The 20,214-nt window shown below is 49.1% G+C and overlaps 1 protein-coding gene across 3 annotated transcripts in view; it reads right to left on the reverse strand.

Annotated features, from left to right (window-relative positions):
- The window catches only part of HSD17B14 (hydroxysteroid 17-beta dehydrogenase 14), a 228,854-nt gene that overhangs the window by 61,799 nt on the left and 146,841 nt on the right, over window positions 1–20,214 (reverse strand). For all 3 annotated transcript variants that reach the window (XM_069637075.1, XM_069637065.1, XM_069637058.1), the window contains one exon: window positions 13,052–13,156. In XM_069637075.1, coding sequence (XP_069493176.1) covers window positions 13,052–13,156 — 105 coding nt within the window. The remainder of the gene's footprint in view (window positions 1–13,051; window positions 13,157–20,214) is intronic.

Below are 20,214 nucleotides of genomic sequence, written 5' to 3' on the forward strand. Positions count from 1 at the left end.
ATGATATTATAACACAAACAGTCTACCTGGAGTGAGGGGAGTTGATGATAATTCAAAGGAGTCCGGAACCATCACCTTCCAGTCCCTCTTAGTTTAGGTGTGTGCATCTGTGTGATCCCTGTCTGGTAGCGTCAGCCATGGGGCTGCCACTTCTGTTGGATTCCCATCTTTTCAAAGAAGTGCGATAATGTATGTGAGCATTTTCCAGGGATGGGGGCTACCTAGTTTGTGCCTGTATGTTGTGGCGTATCTCTGAGTTATCAGTGAGTTGAGCGCAACCTAGCATAGGTCCCAGTTATGGTGTTTATTAGAGAGGACAGCCCTGGAAGGAGGATGGGAACCTACCAGCCCCCCACAGATCCTTCCAGTCCTGATTTGTAATGGGGCTGGTGCTTGTCAGGTTTGGAGCCAATCAGGCATTCCTGGTCTCTTACTAGCCTGAGTTTGCTGGGGCAATGTGTGCGTTTGTTTGGTTGCTGTTGGAGAAGAGTCTAGACCCGCAGGCGCCCCACCTACATTTAAGCAGTGTGCTGATATGCGTCAAGGGAGGAGAGGATCGAGGATAGAGGAAAAATGGACAGGGAGATAGTGGGTGGTAAGAGAGAGTGGAGAAATGATAAGAGAAATGTGGGGCAGGGAGGAGAGGTAGAACACAATTTGAGGTGGCACAGAAGGGATAGAAGTGTGAGAAAGGATAGGGAGAAGAGAGGAGAAGGCAGGTACGAGAGTGGGGACATCAAACCCATCTCAATTAACCATTGTAGAGCCTGTCACCAAACTGCAGCGAGCAAGTAGAGAAAGAGCAGGCATCAGTGAGCCCACACTCGTGGTGGGACACCTGTGCACGTCAGTTAAAATGAGTAACTGAGAACCAGCAAGGAGTGTGCAATCCTCCTCACAATTAAAGAACCTATCAATCACATTCGCACAAACTCTCACTCTAAGATAAGCGACTGATGTAAAGATGATTCGGTCCACAGACAAGTATGTGGCATGGCCAAGAGCAACCCTGGGCCATGAGAATTGCCTATGCTAAGGAGTTAGCATGGACTCAAACACATCAAAGGATTCTAATGCTGGTAGACCCCTCATTAGGGGCAAGTTTTGGGTGTGACAAGCAGGGAAGGACCCACGCAGGCACAGAGCACCACCAATCATAAATTTGTCACACCAAACCTACACACTTGAGCCCCCGTAGGCAAGGTGGATGCTGTAAGGCAGAGACGGTGTCCTAGGAAAGGTGGGGCTTTTGGAGGAAAAGTGTTAGAATTTGGAGAAAGTTAATTTAGGGACATCTGGAGATGAGAGCCTAAGGAGCAGGAGGCAGGAGCCTGGGAATTGAAGGACCCAGTAGGTTAGGGTAAGGAATGAGGTTGGAAAGGAGACACAGGTGTAGCAAGAGTTATATCCAGGTTATTGAGGAGAGCAAGACCCAGGCTACTAGGGAAAGACAGACCTGCTGGACTGGGGAATGAAAGGCCCTGTAGGTTGGGGAAAGAGACGTAGGAAACTGTGGAAGGGAAAGACGCATGAGCCTGGGGAGCGAGTAACCCAGGAGGTCAAGGAGCGATAGAGGATGAGTAGCAAACTTGGCACTAAATGTAGACAACGCTAGAGGAAATAAAAGGATTTAAGCAGGGGGAAGAGTTAAGAAGGGAGCGGTAAGAGAGGCTAATGAAAAGGGGACAAGAGGAGTCACAGAGAAGGTGGTGAGAGAAGTCAAGGAGAAGGTGGCAAGAGATGTTTAGGGGGAAGGGATGAGAGGATCCCCAGAGAAGAGACAGAAGTCGAGGAGGAGGTGATAAGAAGCGAGGAAGATGGTGGCAAGAGCCAAGCAAGAGGTAGCGAAGAAAAAGGCACTTGAGTGGTCTATGAGAGAGGTATTTGAGGTGGAGATGGTGAAAAGGAGAGGTGAGGAAGAGGCAAAGAGAAGAGCTAGGTAAAGAGTTGGAAAGAAGGAGAATAAGGGAACTACATATTCCACATTTACGGGGCTTGTGAGTTAGGTGAGTGGAAGAACAAGCATGCGGTAGAACAACAAGAAGGTACATCAGGAGTGAGAACAGAAGAAGGATTAGGGTTAGACTTTCGGAAAGACACTTCTAGGTATGGGCTTATGGTGGAACAGCAAGGAGGGAAGAGAGGAATAGGGAATTTGGATTGGGAGGATAAAGAAGGAGGTCCCAGGAGAGGGAGGTGGTGGGAGGCCTAGAGAGGACCATGTAAAGAAATTAGGGTGGTCCCTTGGCTTTCTGAGGCTCTGAGCCTTAGGTTAAGGCGTGCTTTAGTGTGACCCCACTATAGAACTGCTCAACAAGTTTAAAGCAAGAGGTTTTAAAGAAGAAGAACTTCTCCGTGCCGTTGAAAAGGCTGACACACAAGAAAGAATCCATTTATTAAAGACGAAGAATCAAACAGCAAAGAGAATCCACTGGTCTTTGTCAGTAAATATAGTGTGCAGTCATCCAAAATCAAAAAGATAATTCTTAAACACTGGCCGATGTTGACTAGTGATGATACATTTCAGAATTTCTTTCAAGAAAGACCAGTTTTTGCCAATCAACTGAGCAGCAACTTGAGGGACCTGTTGGTTAAAACTAAACCCAAAATGAACAAGAAATTCATGTAAAAAAAACATGGCACTTTTCCATGTATGTCGTGCAGCAACTGCAATAATATCATAAAATGGAACACAGTTACACACCCCAGAACTGGAGAGAAGATAAAAATCAAGGACTACTCTACTTGCATGTCAGAAGGTGTTATATATTGTATCAAGTGCCCATGTGGTCTACTCTAAATCGGACAGATTGGCAGAAAAGCACGTGTGAGATGGAATGAACACAAATCGAATGTCAGGACTAACAATCAACACTCACCAGTTGCCAGACATTTCAATCAAGCCAAACATCAGATTGCAGAAATGCGATTCCAAATCCTTGAAGTAGTACAAATGGCGAATATCAGAACCAGCGCTACTAAAAGATTAGAACAACGTGGGGGGGCGTGGCTTGATGGCTACGTGAGAGGACGCTCCTTGGAGGAGCTCCCGATGATCCGATTTTGATCCTGGGAAGAAGTGATGGTTTTCGGCGGACTTTCGAGCCCACGGTGCATCCAAGGGTGCATGAAAGTGGGGGGCACATGGTGAGTGCCCTCCCTGCCAGCGAGACTGCATATCCACAGAACTAGACTTCGAAGAAGGTGGCGGTCGCGCAGTGGAAGGGCAGCACCCAAGAGGGCCGCCCGTGGACAAAGGGCCATAAATGGTCCGTGGAGCTGAGGAAGACAAAGCCGGCCGGAGCGGGGGCGAGCCCAACCAGAGGGACACGTCGCATGCGTCTCTGGCCGGTGGCAAGAACATAAGTGCGGGCTCCCACTGAGGAGGCCCTGGTTCGTGGCGTGCCAGCAGAGCGAACCCGAGTTTAGCGGAGCCTTGCTGTGAAGGGGTCGCGGCGCCGGAAACACAGCTGGGCACGTGTGCCCAACCGACACAGCAGGATGTCCTCCAAGATGGTGCGACCCCGGATCAAGCAGCCCACGATGGAGGCCTACGCTAGGTCGCCCCCGGGCGCGGAAGGGGGCAAGAGCAAAGAAGCCCCTGAGGCGGCGACGGACCCACCGGGTACTATCCAGGAGGTGCTGCCAGTGATTGCTGACTTGAAGGTGGCTTGGGAGACGAAGTTGGGCCTGGACATGAAAGAGCTGCAGGAGGGCCTAGACCTTAAGATCAGAGCGGTCCGAGAAGAGGTGGACCTGTTGCGTCAGGACGTGCGAACGATCGCGGAGCGCACTGAGGAACTGGAGAAGGAGTTGGCCCCGACCACCGAGGCGTGCAATGCACATGCTAAGGAGCTTCATGCCCTCGTGCAACGAGTGGGCAATCTGGTGGACAGAGCAGAGCAGGCAGAGGGGTGCGCCAGGCGCAACAACATTCGCATAGTGGGTGTCCCGGAGGGAATGGAAGGATCGAACCCCACGGAATACGTTGAAACCATGCTCTTGCAGGAGATTACAGGTGGGGAGCTGACCCAGGGGTTCGCGGTTGAAAGGGCGCATAGGGCCCTGATCGGGGGACCAGCCCCAGGAGCCCCCCCGCGGCCGTTGGTCGCGAAGATCTTGAACTATCATGACCGTGAAAAGATCCTCGAATTTTTCCGAAAAGGAGAAACGATAGAAAGGGGGTCAGCGAAAATAATGGCGTATCCGGACTATACGCTGCTCGTACAGCGGAGTCGAATGAACTTTGGAACTGTGAAAAGGAGGCTTAGAGAAGCAGGCCATTGCTACATGTTGCTCTACCCCGCTAGGTTAAAGGTGTTTTATAAGAATAGATCCCTCTTCTTTGAGACGCCGACCGAAGCGATGGAGTGGCTGGATATGCAGGGTCGACCTCAGGAATCGGATGCCCAGACAAAAGCGGCTGGAGATAAGTAGCACACTGCAGAGGCACCCGTGAGGCCATAGTTACGACATTGGGACTGGAATATAGTACGATATTGTGCTTGTGGGGAGGAAGTCGTGGTATCTGCCGGCGGGTCCTGTTGAATGCACTTCTCCTAAATAGATGACTGGGAGCTCCTGGGGAGCACCCTCTGTACCCAATAGTAGTACACTTAGTTAGGTCACTGTTAGATAGGTGACACCCTGCGGGGTCCTTGTCCTCGGATACGAGACAGGTCCAGAAGTGGGTAGGCCTGAGATCCAGGGATGGAGCTGGGCTATTGTTGGGGGTTGGCGGGGAGAGGGTTGGGGGGGAGTTGTGTGCAGTGGTGTGAAGTTTGGGGGGTCAGGGGGTGTTGTTTGTGAATAGAAGGGAGAGAGCCAGGAAACGAACCAGCACGGGGAGCATTATGGGAAGGGATGGGAATAGTCCGACCAGATGGCATCGGGTAATCTCAGAATTGTGACCTGGAATGTACGGGGCCTTAACAGCTACCTGAAACGTAATAAAGTGATGCTGTACTTAAAGAGGATGTGTGTAGACATAGCCCTGCTGCAGGAGACCCACCTTACTAGGGAAAGGCTGGAGGTGGTCAGGAGAAAATGGAAGGGCAACGTTGTGGGGGCGGCGTACTCGGCGTACGCCAGAGGGGTCATTACTTGGGTGGTGCCTCATGTGCCGTTTCGGGTGCTTGATTCTACGGTGGACCGGAAGGTAGAATGGTGCCTCCTGGAAAACAGGGAAGTGCATACAATAAATTTGTATGCCCCCAATAACGACACAGCGGCTTAGTTTAGGACCCTCTACAGTAAACTTGGCCCCCTTGCAGGGGTCACGGTAGTGTGGGGGGGGACTTTAACTGTACCGTGAATCCCAGAATGGACAGGTCCAAGGACAGGGTAGGGAAAACGGCACCGGCGGCCAAAGCGCTGGGTACCTTGCTGAAAGACCTAGGCCTAGAGGATGCGTGGAGAAGGCTGCATCCAATGGATAGGCAGTATTCACACTTCGCGGCACCACATTACTTGCACACAAGGTTGGACTACATGTTTTTGACAGCCGAGATAGTGAGAGACATAGAGGGAGCGGAATACAAGGCCCGAGTACTATCTGACCACTCGCCCTTGGTGGTGGACTGGAGACACCAGCCCCCGAGACCGCGGATCCCTACATGGAGACTCAGGACCGAGGCTCTGCAGGACGAGGGGTTTCGGGAGGGCCTGAGGGATGCCATCGAAGAATACTTTGATATAAACACGGGAAGCGTCAGCTCTGTGGGCACACTGTGGGAAGCGTTTAAGGTGGTGGTGCGCGGGGTAGCCATTTCCCAAGCTAAGGGGCTACAGGGGGGTATTGAAAGGGAACTTCAAGAGGCGGAAAGGGAGCAAGAAGATCTCACGCGTTGCGAGAGCACCGCTCTTGATAACAGAACCAAAGTAAAGGAGCTACAGTTGTCCTGCAGCGCACTCTGGGATAGGCTATGCAGACTCAATTACAGGAAATATACGGAGAGGATACACGCAGGGGGCGACAAGCCGGGCAGACTGCTGGCCTGGCTGTATAAGAGTGAGACCCCCCCGCTCGGTGATCAGTGAAATCAAGGATGAGAGAGGTTGCATATGCAACACTCAGAAAGAGGTAAATGAGGAGTTCCTTAAGTTTTATAGACACTTGTATGAGGACACAGGGGAGGATATGTGTCAAGACATACTGGACACATTGGAGGACATAGAACTGCCCACCCTGGATGACCTAGAACGCGCGGAGTTAGACGCACCCATCACCTCAGATGAGCTGGAGGTAGTGATTCAGAATTTGCCCACTTGCAAGGCGCCTGGTTCGGATGGGCTGCCTAGTGAGTTCTACAAAACATACAAGCAAGAGTTGCTTCAGCCACTGCTTGCCCCTTTCAACAAGGCCTATGAGCAGGGGGAACTCCCATTGCCCCTCCGCAAGGCTGTGATCATCCCACTCCTGAAACCAGGCAAGACAGCCGTGGAGTGCGGGTCTTACAGACCGTTGTCCATGCTTAACCAGGACAGCAAAATACTTACGGCTGTGCTGGCCAACAGACTGAAGAAGGTGATTGGGAAACTGATACACCCAGATCAGACGGAATATGTTCCAGGCAGGAACATCACCGATAACCACAGGAGGCTACACCATTTCATTGACTAAACTGAGGATGACACGGGCAAGTTGGCTATAGTGTCATTAGACGCGGTCAAGGCCTTCGACTCGGTACGATGGCCCTGGCTGAAAGCGGCCCTGAAGGGGTACGGAGTGGGACCTGGATACCTCAGATGGGTCCAGTTGTTTTACAGCACCCCGATGGCGAGAGTCAAGACAGGGTCCACAATCTCAGATACATGGCAACTTTGCAGGGGGACCCGACAGGGATGCCCCTGGTCACCCATGCTATATATACTGGCATTAGAGCCGCTGGCAATATGCCTGCGACAACAATATGGGGAGGTGGGCATAAGCACTGTCAGTGGAGGGCACCTGATATCACTATATGCGGATGATATGGTCCTTTATTTGCGTTATCCAGAAGAAAACCTGCAGTATGTGCTGGAGGTAATAGAACGGTACGCCACCCTTTCGGGCATATCGGTGAACCATAGAAAGTCTAGTTTGTTTCCTTTGGGCAGATACAGGAATGTCCCGGTACAGAGGCTGCCCGTCCTGCCAATACCATGGCAGCCCGTGACGTTTAGGTATTTGGGAATAAATATTTACCACAAGGTCGTGGCAGAACACAAGCATAACACGGAAAAGGCAATAGAGGGAATCAAGAACAGCATGGTATTTTGGTCTAGATTGCCCCTGACCATGATGGGGAGGGCGGCCTTGCTCAAGATGGTGGTCCTGCCTAGACTCTTGCACTTTTTCTTGAATGTCCCGTTTTTTATACCTAGGAGCCTATTCGCGAAACTTCACAGCGTGTGTAGGGGTTTCGTGTGGGGCAGCTCTAGGAATAGGGTTGCTCTGTGGAAGCTCCAGAACCCATGTGACAGGGGTGGGATAGGCCTGCCTAATTTTGAGCCAGGTACTGCAGCTGCCTGGCGGGGCAGCTGCAGTACCTGGCTAGGTGGCTTTCGGCTGAAGACTCGGCAGAAGCTAGGCTTCTGCGTGGAGACTCAGCCCCATACTTTCTGATGGAAGTGGTGTGGTTGTGCAGAGACAAACTGGTGGGCAGGGGGCGGCTACTGAGGCTGGGCTGGGAGATCTGGCACAGGACATGGAAGATTGGGGGGGGATTCGGAGCCGTACTCCCAGCAGGCCCCTTTGGCAGCGCTGTGCGGGAGCGACTCTCAACTACTTGAATCGGTCCGTAGATACTGGGAACAGGTAGGCCTGGCCACTCTTGGGGACATATGGCAGGAAGGGGAGGCATTGGACTTTCAGAGGTTGCAGGAAGAGACAGGGCTACATGGTGGCCAATATATAACCTACACTAGGCTTGTGAAAAAGACTAGAGAAAGATGGCCCGAGACAGTGCTAGCGGAAGACCCTGACGCCTCCCTGGAAACTATGTATGATGTATCGGAGGGCGGGCACGAAATATCGAGGATATACGAGCTCCTGCGAGTAAGGGCAGGGAAAGAGTTGCTTCAATTGAGACAAGATTGGGAGGAAGAGGTGGGAGGACCCATGACAGACGGGCAATGGGAATGGGCCCAGAGGTACCATAAAAAGGTGTCCCGGAACGCGAGATTCCAACAGCTTCAATTGTATGATACCCACAGGGCTTATTTAACTCCCAGGAAGATTGCAAAGTTTGGCGGACCAGCTACGCAGCTATACCCCAGGTGTGGGGAGGTGAATGCGGGACTGCTACACATGTTCTGGGCTTGCCCGGAAGTGCACAGATTTTGGGACGAGGTTAAGACGAAGCTGGCTGGTGGGGGGGTGGTGCTGGATGTGGAATCGGCCTGGTCATGCATGCTTGGGCTTTTTCCTAGACCCCGACATTCAAAACACATAAGCAAGATGAAGGACCTGGCTTGTGTTTTGGCCAAGCGCAGGATTGCCATGGGCTGGAAGGCAGCCCACAGACCTAGGGTGGAGCTATGGTGGGCGGACCTCTTGAGGTGGGCGGAAGCTGAATCTGTAGTCTGGTTTGAAGCGGTCACTGGGTGGGGGGGCGAGGAGGAAGTAGGGCCCTTGCTGGCCTGGCGGCAATTGGTGGCCTCTATGGCAAACTCTCATCAGGGTAACAACGGTACAGAGGACCCGGATGATGACTGTCCAAGTACTGTGCTACCCAATGATGCTCCTGTAAATGACACGTGAGAACAGGCTCTAGTTTAAGGGGGGGGGGGAGAGTTGGGGAGTTCTAATGAAAATGTGTTGAACTATGCTATGCTTTGAAACAGTTGTAGTGTGTTTGACTTCAAAATAAAATAAAAATATTTTCAAAAAAAAAAAAAGATTAGAACAACGTGAAGCACATTGGAAAGACTGGACACGGCTTTCGCCTCGGGGGTTGAATGAAGAATTGAATCTGCATTGCTTCATATGAAAGACATTATTAATTCGTTTTGCTTTGTCCCAGTTAACATGATGGTCCAACTACAAATGCTATTATTGCAGTAAGTATGTTCACAATGTAGTTCTGCTGGCTGGAGTCATGCCAGATTAAATGCCATGAGTGGAGTAGAGACATGAGAGCGACATCAGCATGTTGATATATTATTGCTCCTGTAAGAGTGAACAATGAAGCACTGGTAAGATGTATACTACCTAATGCTCTTTTGTGTGATCTAGTTACTTATGGATGAGAAGGTTTTGGGGCTCAGAGAGACCCACACTCCACTTGAGGTTGAGCGCCACAAAGGTAAATGACAAACACACAAGTTTGTTGCAATTTTTGTGAGGTGTATTTGAATAAGGTAAGTGCCCTATATGAGACACGTGTTTCGGCGACACTTGTGTGTGTCTGTCATTTACCTTTGTGGCGCTCAACCTCAAGTGGAGTGTGGGTCTCTCTGAGCCCCAAAACCTTCTTGTACTTACCGGAGTAGGGGGAAATTCACTCCGTTACTCCACTGACCAGCAGCCACGTTGCTTTTAGCGCAGGACACAGATGGTTGATATTCCAAAAAAAAAACAAGTCACTGTGCCTACTTATGGATCAGCACTGAATTTACATTGCTGATAATCTGTTAAACATAGTCACTTTGCATTTAAACAATGATGGTTGAGTTATACTACCCGTATAAGGTGATAATGTAGGGCGTGTAAGATGTCAATTATCTGTTTATTTTATCTTTTTTGAACAAGACACTCTTGGGCCGACAGCAAGTCGGTGGCATTTACAACTACACAGATAATAATGGTTGAGATATACTACCCATATAAGCTGATAATGTAGGGTGTGTAAGATGTCGATTATCTGCTTATTTGATCTTTTTTGAACAAGTCACTCTTGGGCCGACAGCAAGTCGGTGGCATTTACAACTACACAGATATTGCATACACACATCATGACGGTTGGCATCTCCTCAGTAATATTTTGATCATCATCTAATCTCATGTAGCAGTGAGACTAATGTCCGGTGCTTTCACTTTTTTTAACTATTGGATTAAGCTTTTCATTGGCCACAAACCGGCCTGTATCTCTTTAGTCTCTTCAATTTATTGTCCTAGATATTTTTTTGGATGCAAGGGTGTATCCGTTAACGGAGTTAGTTTAACTTGCGTGAATGCTTTCTAGTGCTTGAGCACACATTGACACAGGTTTAGTGCTTTTAGAAAGAGAGAACCGCCGTACACTAATGGAGGCTTGCCGCTACGGCAACCGGTATCACAAACGTAATGTCAGCACACTAATGGAGTCTTGTCACTATGACAACCAGCGACACAAACGTAAGGTTACGTGATCATGTAGCGTCTAGTACAAGAAAGTTTCCATGGCAACGTTCGTGCTCACCCTCAACAGTCCACGGCTGAATAAAGACTGCGGCGAGTTGCACTCTTTAAACTATTATAGTGACTTGAGGTACGTCGTCGTTATATGTATAATTATGTTCACATTGTCACTCACAGCAAGGAATCGGGCGTCATTACTGAAACTGAGTTTTCTATATCCGGCAGGCGGGTACAAAAATGCCCTGGTCTCGTACAGGGAACAGTTACATACGTATTTGAGTCGATAAAATCCGTTGGAAAAGCCCCACTGAGAATGATAACCGCTGTTATCAATTACAACAAAGGAAAGCATAACACTCTATGAGGTAAGAAGAACACGAACTAGATCATATTTCCGTGTAGCTAGCCTCATATGCAGATAATTAAGTATCACACGAATTGTATGCTTTTTCAGATAGGACTGTTGGATTGAAAATGTAACGGAGCGGTGGATGGCTTCATATAGGCAGCACATGAAACAGGAATAGTAGCACACATTCCCATACGAGTTTTGCATACACCAACACGCACGATCAGGTATGCGCGATATGTGCATTTCAACTGTAATGATGTGAAATGAAATATTATAACTTACACAAATCTAAGCTGGGCAGCTAGCAAATTATTTTGCCTACATGGCTCTGTTTTAATGTTTTACAGACGGGAAGTTCCTTTTGATTAGTCTCTGTGAGACTTTATGCGGTAATTAACATGATACTGCTGGATACATATCAACTCTAGAGGCAAAGGCGCTATTTTGTTTTATGATAATGAAAATATCACTGATGAACAGTGCAAGGACGGATACATCTGCAGGTATTTAATAACTATCCCGATTTACTCTATTTAGTACGGGAACATCTTGATTTCAACACGATGGGTTTGTGTGAGTACTTTACATTGTTTATCTTTCTTGCTTATGTTTCTTTTTTGTACTATAGAATTCGCCCTGATGAAGGACCAAGTGTGGGTCCGAAATGCATTGGCATATTCTTTCTGCTTCTCCTAAATGAACGAATTTTGCTAATTAAAAAAGTCACTGACAAAAGGAGCTGTATGGGATATCTTTTTCTGGATGGTATCCTAATCATACAGCTATTTATGATTTGTTTATCTTCATGATATAAACTCAACATTTATCAGTAGTTTTCACTACAATTGTCGACCCAAGGTCTGATGGAAGTTTTTTCTCATCAGACATTACTACAGTTTTTCCTTTACCCCAGTATAGTGTATACTGGTTCACTTGGTGACGCCATTAACCGCATGTTTAAATAAACAAACAGTTATACGAAGTGTAAACAAACATAGCGGTGCCTGCTCAAACCCCCTTTTCTTGCTCCCACTATAGAACTACCATCATGTTCCATTTCATACTTGATACTGAGAAGGAGGAGGCTTCCCCCAGCTGCACAAGAACATCACCAAGAAAGCCATGAATAAAAGAGGCAAGGACTTTGCTGGAAACCTGAGACTGACGGGGACAGAGAGAGAAATCATGAGATGCTTTTGTTTGGAGTTCTTTATGTTTGGTTGCTGAACCTGCACCCATTTACTGCATCTGCTTCATTACGTTAAGTAACCCGGAAGGAGCCAGGAGACAGGCTTAACAAAAACCGAAGAACTTTCCCTTTGAACACTTCTGAACCTCCCCGAGAGAGACTTGCAGATGAGTTAACCCCAAAATCTGACCACTTCCTAGTGAACTACTATCCTGACACAGGTTGAGTTATTTTGTGCACATTCTTGAACCTAAGAGAGTTAATTTGATTTACCTCTGTAAGATACCCCTACTAAAGAACCGTCAAGACAATACAGTTGTGTCTGGCTTGTGGTGTATCCCACTGGGCCTTGTGACAATATGTATGACTATACTTTATGCTTGTGATGTTGGGGTCTGCTACACAAGTTCCTGAATCCTCTTCTTACTCTGGATGCCTATCACCCACACCATTCCTTTGGTCAGCTCAATCACAACCTGATTGGTACACACCCCCTACTAGAAGATTGTATAAAATGGACGATCCAAAATTGTGTGAACACTGCATTTCAATTCCATGTTCATCATCAATCAATTGAGTGAATGCTTTTAGTACGTCACTGTTTAAAGAAACTTTGAATCTTCTTTAACCCTGTCAGTTTTGTTATTTACACACAAATTTGTTTCAACCTTCGAGCTAAGAAAAAAGATGGAACTCTGGTACCCGTTACAGCTACGTGTCATTAGTGTACGCATTCTCGCAGCTTTCTTAAGGTTTGTCATCTCTCTTATGCTTTTAGGGTTTGTGATTTCAGGCAAAAATGTTTTTGCCTTTATAATAACTACTTTTGCAAGACATTCTATTTTCAGAACATGGAAAGTACAAGAACCATACCATCCTAAATGGGTTAAGGGTGGGGTGAAAGCCTATAACCATTCCATATAGAAAGCATACATCAAAAAGCACAGTGTAAATGTGACTGGCTCAGATTAAAACTCCCTGTGATTATCAATGGAAAAAGACAACATATTATTGAGTTTGGAATGGCTAAAATTAAACATTAAAATCAATGAAAACATTTTAAGAATATTTGAGGAAAATACTATTGTGAATATGACTTGTCCTTTTGTTTACAAAAGTAACTTTAAAAAAAGAAAGACAAAATGCAGGAAAGTATACATCCCATTTTCGTGCCAATCTCTCCCCCTACCTTGGTGGCAACATATGGAATGGCATTGTTTTGGCCGATGAGTCCCACAAGGCTGGAGATGTTAACGACATTCCCTTTAGTCTTCCGCAAGTGGGGCAAGGCATACTGGAAGAGACACCATATAAGCGGATGAATATGGGCACTGTGCCAGGAGAGAAAAAAAGGCAAACAGCAGAACCGAGGATATGAAGACTTTGCATGCATAAATGCTCCAAATCGCCATGAGAGTACCCAACAATCATGGGAACACCCAATATCCATATGCCAACAAACACCCATATGAGAATCCAACATCTATAAAAGCAGCAAACATAGATTTAAAAATTCAATATACCCATGATCCCCATATCTATTTGGCAGTCCTAAGACTCCCACGTCCACATAAGCACACATCATCCATAAGTCATCAAAACATATAGACAAGCATTAAATGCTGCCTTCAAAACCAAAAATCCATGACACCACTGTCAGTGAGGGCGTATGCATTCGTCATGAATGGATGCGTCATGGCCATAGGAAAGCGGACATGATTCTCTTAAGGTGGTCGTCAGCTCTGGGTGCTGCTATCACCCCCCGCCCACCACCATCCTGGAAGCTGGGGAGCAGCGTTCTACATCTCGCATAAGAAGGTAAGCCCTGATGGGCTTTGGAAGCTTTTGGTCTTCTTCATTCTAATATTCGCTAAGTGTGGCTGTGTGTGGGTGGGTTTTCTACTGCTACAAATCATTGCTATGTGGAAGAAAAAAGAAAAAGAAAATCAAATTGAAAAGTACTTTTAAAATGGCCATCCCCACAGCATGCATTGTGCTTGTTGCCTTCCTCTGATTGGACAGACCGTGGCCATTCACCAACAAGGAGGCAACCACAGGTGTTAGCCAGCCCCCACTATGAAGGCCCTCACAGTAAGGCCCTGTATGTTCCTGTACCTCCTCATCAGCAGAGAAGGCTGGTCGCCAGCTCTGGGTACTGCTATCACCCACCTCTCACCCCCCACATCATCCTGGCAGCTGGGGAGCAGCGCTCTACATCGCACATAAGAAGGTAAGCCCTGATGGGCTGTGGAAGCTTTTGATCTTCTGCATTCTAATGTTTGCAGCATTTGCACGTTAACCTGAATTGATTCCGCCGGACTTCTAAGTGTGGCTGTGTGTGGGTGGGTTTTCTACTGCTACAAATCATTGCTATGTGGAAGATGGCCACTGCAGTGTGTTGTGCTTGTTGCCGTGGTGCCTGCTGCCTTCCCCTGATTGGGCAGACCGTGGCCTATTACACCAACCAGGAGGCACCAGCAGGCGTTAGTCGGCCCCCACTATCAAGACCCTCAAAGTAAGGCCCTGTCTGTTCCTGCTCGATCCTGGCTAGGCGTTTGGGGCTCACCACTCCTACCAACCTTCATCATGACCTTGGCCTCTGGGAACCCTATCCTGCTGCTCTCGGGCTATGTGGTCTCCCCCACGCAGCAATCACGTAAGTGTGACCTTTCACATGCTGCCTGTCATCACCCTCCGACTTCGAGCCTCTCATGACTATCCCAATTAACTATCCTCAGAAGACACTTTCTTCTCCCTTGCTCCAAAGCACAAATCTTTTACTCCCTTTTACGCCTGTTTTTTATCTACACTGCTACATCCTGTACTATCCGGCTTATATACCTGTTGCCCAAAAGGAAAAGTGAAAATCGTTTTGCAGCCGTGTGCACACCCTGATTGTCCTGCTACTGCCTAAAGTTGAATTTAGCCGTGTGCTCATCCTAGATCTTTCTGCTGTTTAGATTCATTTTATGCTGTGTGCACACCCTGACTGTCCTGCTACTGCCTAGAGTTGAATTTAGCGGTGTGCACATTCTGATTACCTGGCTGTGGTTTTAAATTGAACCTAACTGTGTGCACAACCTGCTGTTCATGAAAATGCACTGACAATGCCCAGCCTCTCTGGCTCTGTCTAGTCTACTAACTGTTCCCTCACCCTCGGCATCTCATATTGTGTTATTCTCTTTTACCTGCTCCCATATCCAGCTCTCTCCCTGCGCCCCTGTTGCCTCAGCCTGGTTAAGTGTACCTCACTCTCACCAGTTTACTATGGTGCTCTCTATCTCTCTTATTTTCTCTAACTGCTTCTCTATCACTTATCCTTCACCCCTTACTAGGTCCAGCAGGAAGAAACTCAAGAAAGACATATTAGGCTCTAACCCACGCCTTCCTATTGCAGACACCTATGTCACTGCCTCTGCCAGAGAGACTCACCGACATCCTCTTTTTTGTTCCCTCACCCGACCTATGGACTCTCCATATGATCCTCTTATCTCTACGGTCTCTTCCTCACCCATTAATGGTGGCACCAGCTGGGAGGTTCTCCTTGCCCTCCTCCCCACCTCAGGGTCATCATTAATGTCTCCTGCAATGGTACCATCATGGTACAGGGTCCTCAACTCAACCTTCTACTCTTTGCTAGGCTCCTCCTCCGCCTTATCAACCTGCCTTCTCCTTCTACATCAGCACTTTCGGCATCCCTGGAGCCCTTACCAGCTGTGCTCACCCTTGCTCCCTTGCCTAACCACCCTTATTTCCTCGTCACAGCCCTCCTGCCATCACCCCACATAGTGACAACCTCGCCAGCCTCCTCCTCTTTGGTAAACCTGCCACTCACTAACACTGTATCTTGCCCCCCTATGGCCCCTCTCCCACAGGCCCCCTTGACCCTTCTGCCCCCTTCTACCTCTGTCCCTCAGGCACTCTCACCACTTATGGGGGGGAACACTGTCCCCTGCTCCCCCCGTAAGTCTTTCACAGCTGTCAAACACTCCTCTGACATCTGCAACCTCCTTGAACTCCTGGATCTTGATGTTCTTGTCCTCACTGAAACCTGGTTCAAGGATAGCACAGTCACAAGTTTTGATACACTTCTCTGTGAAGGCTACAAGATACTCTCTCTGACTAGCCCAAACAGACCAGGTGGGGGGAGAAGCAATGATCTTCCCTGAGTGGATACCTGTGTCTATCATTCCCACTAAGGCCTACTCATCATTTGAGTGCCTGGTCTGCAGGCTCTCCCTCTCTCCTAGCTCTTCACTCCTGGTGGCCACCTATCGGCCACCTGGTCAGCCCTCCCTCTTCCTTTCAGAATGTGAGAACTTACCTCCTCTCCTCCTCTTCCCAACTAATCCTACTGGGCGATCTCAACATCCATCTCCACGCACCTGATTTCTGAGGACCCTTCCGCAATCTTTGCGACTCTCTCTGTCTGTCCATCTTACCCTCCGGCCCAATGCACATTGCTAGCCACACCCTGGATGCTCTCATCTCTACTGACATCCCTCTATCTATCCCTCTCACTACTCCTCACTCCTGGACTGATCACTCCCTCCTCTCTTCTCATTTGAGGCTCTCTTCCCGCTTGCATCGATAAGTCGGGCACTGCCTCCCATCTACAATGTCACTCGACCCATGAAAAGGGTGTCAGTAGCTGCCTTTGTCTCCACTTACTCTGCTTCTTCAACTCCTGTGGCTGATTCCCAGCCTGACACAGCCCTCTCTAACTTTAACCTCTCTGTTTTCAACACTCTTGATATTCTTGCCCCTGTCATGAGTGTTCGACTGAAGCCTAACAAAAAGTGCAACTCTTGGCACGACTCCGAACTGGCTGCCCTTAAACGCAAATGTAGGGCAGCTGAATGGAAATGGGATTCTTCGGGCACACCCTCTGACAAATTGGCCTGCCGCCTCCTACAAAGGCAGTATAGACTCTGCATCCGATCCAAGAAAAGAGTCTTTATTCAAGGCTGCAACTCTGCTGCATCCAACAACACAGCCAGACTTTTCAAAGTCTGCAAGGAACTTGCCAACCCAATCACAGCCTTGTGCACCTTTGCACCCACCCAGGCCTTTTGCTCAGCCCTGGGAGCACATTTCACCTAAAAAACACAGGATATCCTATCCCCTCTCTCTTCCTCACCACCCCATGCACCAACATCTCTTGTACCACCCTTGGCCTCCCCCACCCCTCCCCTTCTTGGCTCTTCCCTCTCCCCTGTTACACCTGAGGCGGTCACTAGACAAATCCGGTCTATGAAAGCCTCCTCCATACAAGTGGACCCTTGTCCCTCCAAAACCATCAAGGACAACCTTGACTCTCTTGCTCTAGCCTTGGCCGACCACTGCAACCTCTCCTTCGCCACTCGTATTTTCCTCAGTGCTCTTAAGCACTCCTTTGTGCACCCTCTCCTCAAAAAACCTTCTGCTGACCCTTCCATTCCGGCAATCTATCGCCCGATCTCTTTCACTCCTTTCCTGGACAAACTCCTTGAGAAGGTGGCTATTTCTCAGCTTACCCTCCATACTGAATCTGTTGTCTGCTTCCATGACCACCAGTCTGGCTTTAGAGCAGCCAGAGGCATGGAAACTGCTCTTCTGAACACCCGTGAAGATCTGCTCTCAATTCTTGATTCTAACTCTCCCTCTGTCCTCATTCTACTCGACCTCTACTCTACCTTCGATACAGTGCACCACAACACTGATTGCACGTCTCCATGATACCCTGGCTGGGCGTCATTGATCAGGCCCTTGCATGGCTAACCCCTGCTCCTGCCTTCCCTCTTACTCCCCTCTTGTCTCGGGAGGATAGGTCAAGGGCAACGTGCTCGCCTTGGAAGCAAGACGACACAGAGCAGCAAAGGCTCGATCCCGGGTCCGTGCTTAGAAACCTCTGGGTATAAAGCGCGTTATAAATAACCTATCATATCTCATAACCTCCTTTCTCCCGACCGCCCATCCCAGGCGGAATTGGGGTCCTTACTCTCCCCTATCACTCTCTCTCTCTCTACGCGTGGTGTCCCTCAGGGATCTAACCTATCCCCCTGGGTTTTCCATGGCTATATGCCCCCCCACCGGCCCGTATGATAGCCACCTTCACCTCCAACTTTCAGTGTTACACAGATGACACCCAACCCTCCTTCAAGGTACCCTCGGCCTCCTCCTCTCTCCCACTCACACCTGACTGTTTGTTCGCAGTTCAGTTGTGGTGTACTGCAAACGACCTCTGCCTCAATGCCAGCAAGATTGATCCATCGGGACCCCTGCTCCTGCCTTCCCTCGTACTCCCTAGCCAGCCTTCCTTGGCCCTGCACCTTCAACTACCAGCGAGGCAAAACATCCACAGGTCATCTTAGAATCCACTCTCTCCTTCTCGTCTCATATCGTGGACATCTCAAAAAAGTCCCACTACCAGCTGCACCTTCTCAGAGGTATTCTACATTTTCTCACCTTCCCCCAGAGGCTAACCGTCTCCAGAGCCTGTGTCTGCTCTAGGCTGGACTACTGCAACAGCCTCTTTCACCAATCTTCCCTCTTCTACCCTCCGCCCTCTTCAACTCATCCAGAACTGAACCGCAAGACTTATCCGTGGCCTCAGCCCAGGGACTGCATCTCTCTGGTGCTGAAATCCCTTAACTGGCTCCCCGTGGCTGCAAGGATTACGTTCAAGACCCTTTGCATTGTCCACAAGGCTTTCTGGGGCCTGGGCCCTTTCTATCTGCAACGTTCTCTTAATAAATACTCACCGTCCCGAGCCCTCCGCTCGTCTTCCTCCAACTCTCTGCGGGTGAGCCGCTTCGCCAAGCAGAGACTTGGTGGGATATCCCTATCCACTGCAGGTGCCTCCCACTGGAACTGTCAGGTATAGCACTCTGTCAAGAGTGGCACAGGGCCACAGATAGAGTTTGGGTGGCTGTGCTGATGTAAGGTGACAAATAAGCACACACACAGTAGGAAGCTCAACAAGAAAGAAGAGTAGGCAACTGTAGCAGGAAATACAAAGGTACAAACAAACTGGATTCCCTCTCGGGGTGTATGCAGAAATGGGAAAGAGTGTTCCACGGACCTTAGGAAACTCCAGCCTTCTGCACAGATTGCTATTACAGAGGCCCACGCTGTATGCTCATAGCTGGGAACAACAGCTGTGGGTGTCTGTTACACTGAAAACGGGACAAGGGAAGGGGCAGAGGTTGCCTGCCGGAAACCAACAGTCATACTCTGTACAAAGGGATCTACATAAGACATAAGAGAAGACAAGAAGAGAAATATCCAGGGAAAAGGAAGTCAATGAGCAATCTAGCAGAAGGAAATGAAAGAAAGGCAGTTTAACTGAAATGGGTAACCTAAGCGAAGGACAGAGGACTCAAGGAAGAGAAGGACAGGGATCTAGAACAGGGGGTAGCAAACAAGGAAGAGAGCAAGGGAGAAGCAGCCAGGAAACAGGGGGGCTGCAAACAGGGAAGCAGGGCTGCAGTAACGGATGGCACAAGGTGCAGGTAAACTGTTGTGGACTGTAGAGGACTGTAATAGGCTGCAAGGGAGGGAGCTCAGAGGAACAGGGCAGAGAGAGGTAGTAGGCGGCAGACATAGTTCAGAAGAGCAGGGCAGCAAGGATCGAGCCCAAAGGAGCAGGGCTGCAAGACAGGGAGACCAGAGGACAAGGGCTGTAGGCAGCGGAGTGAAGCAGGCTGCAAGGCAGGGAGCCCAGAGGAGAAGGGCTGTAGGCAGTGGAGGGAAGCAGACTGCAAGGCAGGGAGCCCAGAGGACAAGGGCTGTAGGCAGCAGAGGGAAGCAGGCTGCAAGGCAGGGAGCCAGGAGGACAAGGGCTGTAGGCAGCGGAGTGAAGCAGGCTGCAAGGCAGGGAGCCCAGAGGACAAGGGATGTAGGCAGCGGAGGGAAGCAGGCTGCAAGGCAGGGAGCCCAGAGGACAAGGGCTGTAGGCAGCGGAGTGAAGCAGGCTGCAAGGCAGGGAGCCCAGAAAGGGCACTGGATCAAAAGCAGGAACAGCATACAAATCGTGGCTCAAGGCAAAAAAGGGGCTGGGAGACTCTTGATGCAAGAGACTGAGCCCCTGCAGGCAGCTGCTTAAATACCGCCCTGCCCTGTACTGAGGCAGGCTAATTGGCAGCACCTGGAGCAGCACACCTGAATACAATCTGACTCCTCCCTCTCTGGTCCTGAGATGGTGGAAGCAGCCCTGATCCCTAGGGCTTCTGGGGATTGTGGTTCCAATGCTGACGAATGGGAATGGCCAGAAATTGATAGCTGTAGCAAGGTGCATTGTGGTACATGTAGTTAGTTGAGTTAAATAAGAAAGCACCAAAGTCACGCAAATGGGAATTAAGGACCAAAGTG

This window comes from Ambystoma mexicanum, chromosome 1q (assembly GCF_040938575.1).
Source record: "Ambystoma mexicanum isolate Mex_15411 chromosome 1q, UKY_AmexF1_1, whole genome shotgun sequence".
In the NCBI taxonomy this organism is placed as follows: Eukaryota; Metazoa; Chordata; class Amphibia; order Caudata; family Ambystomatidae; genus Ambystoma; species Ambystoma mexicanum.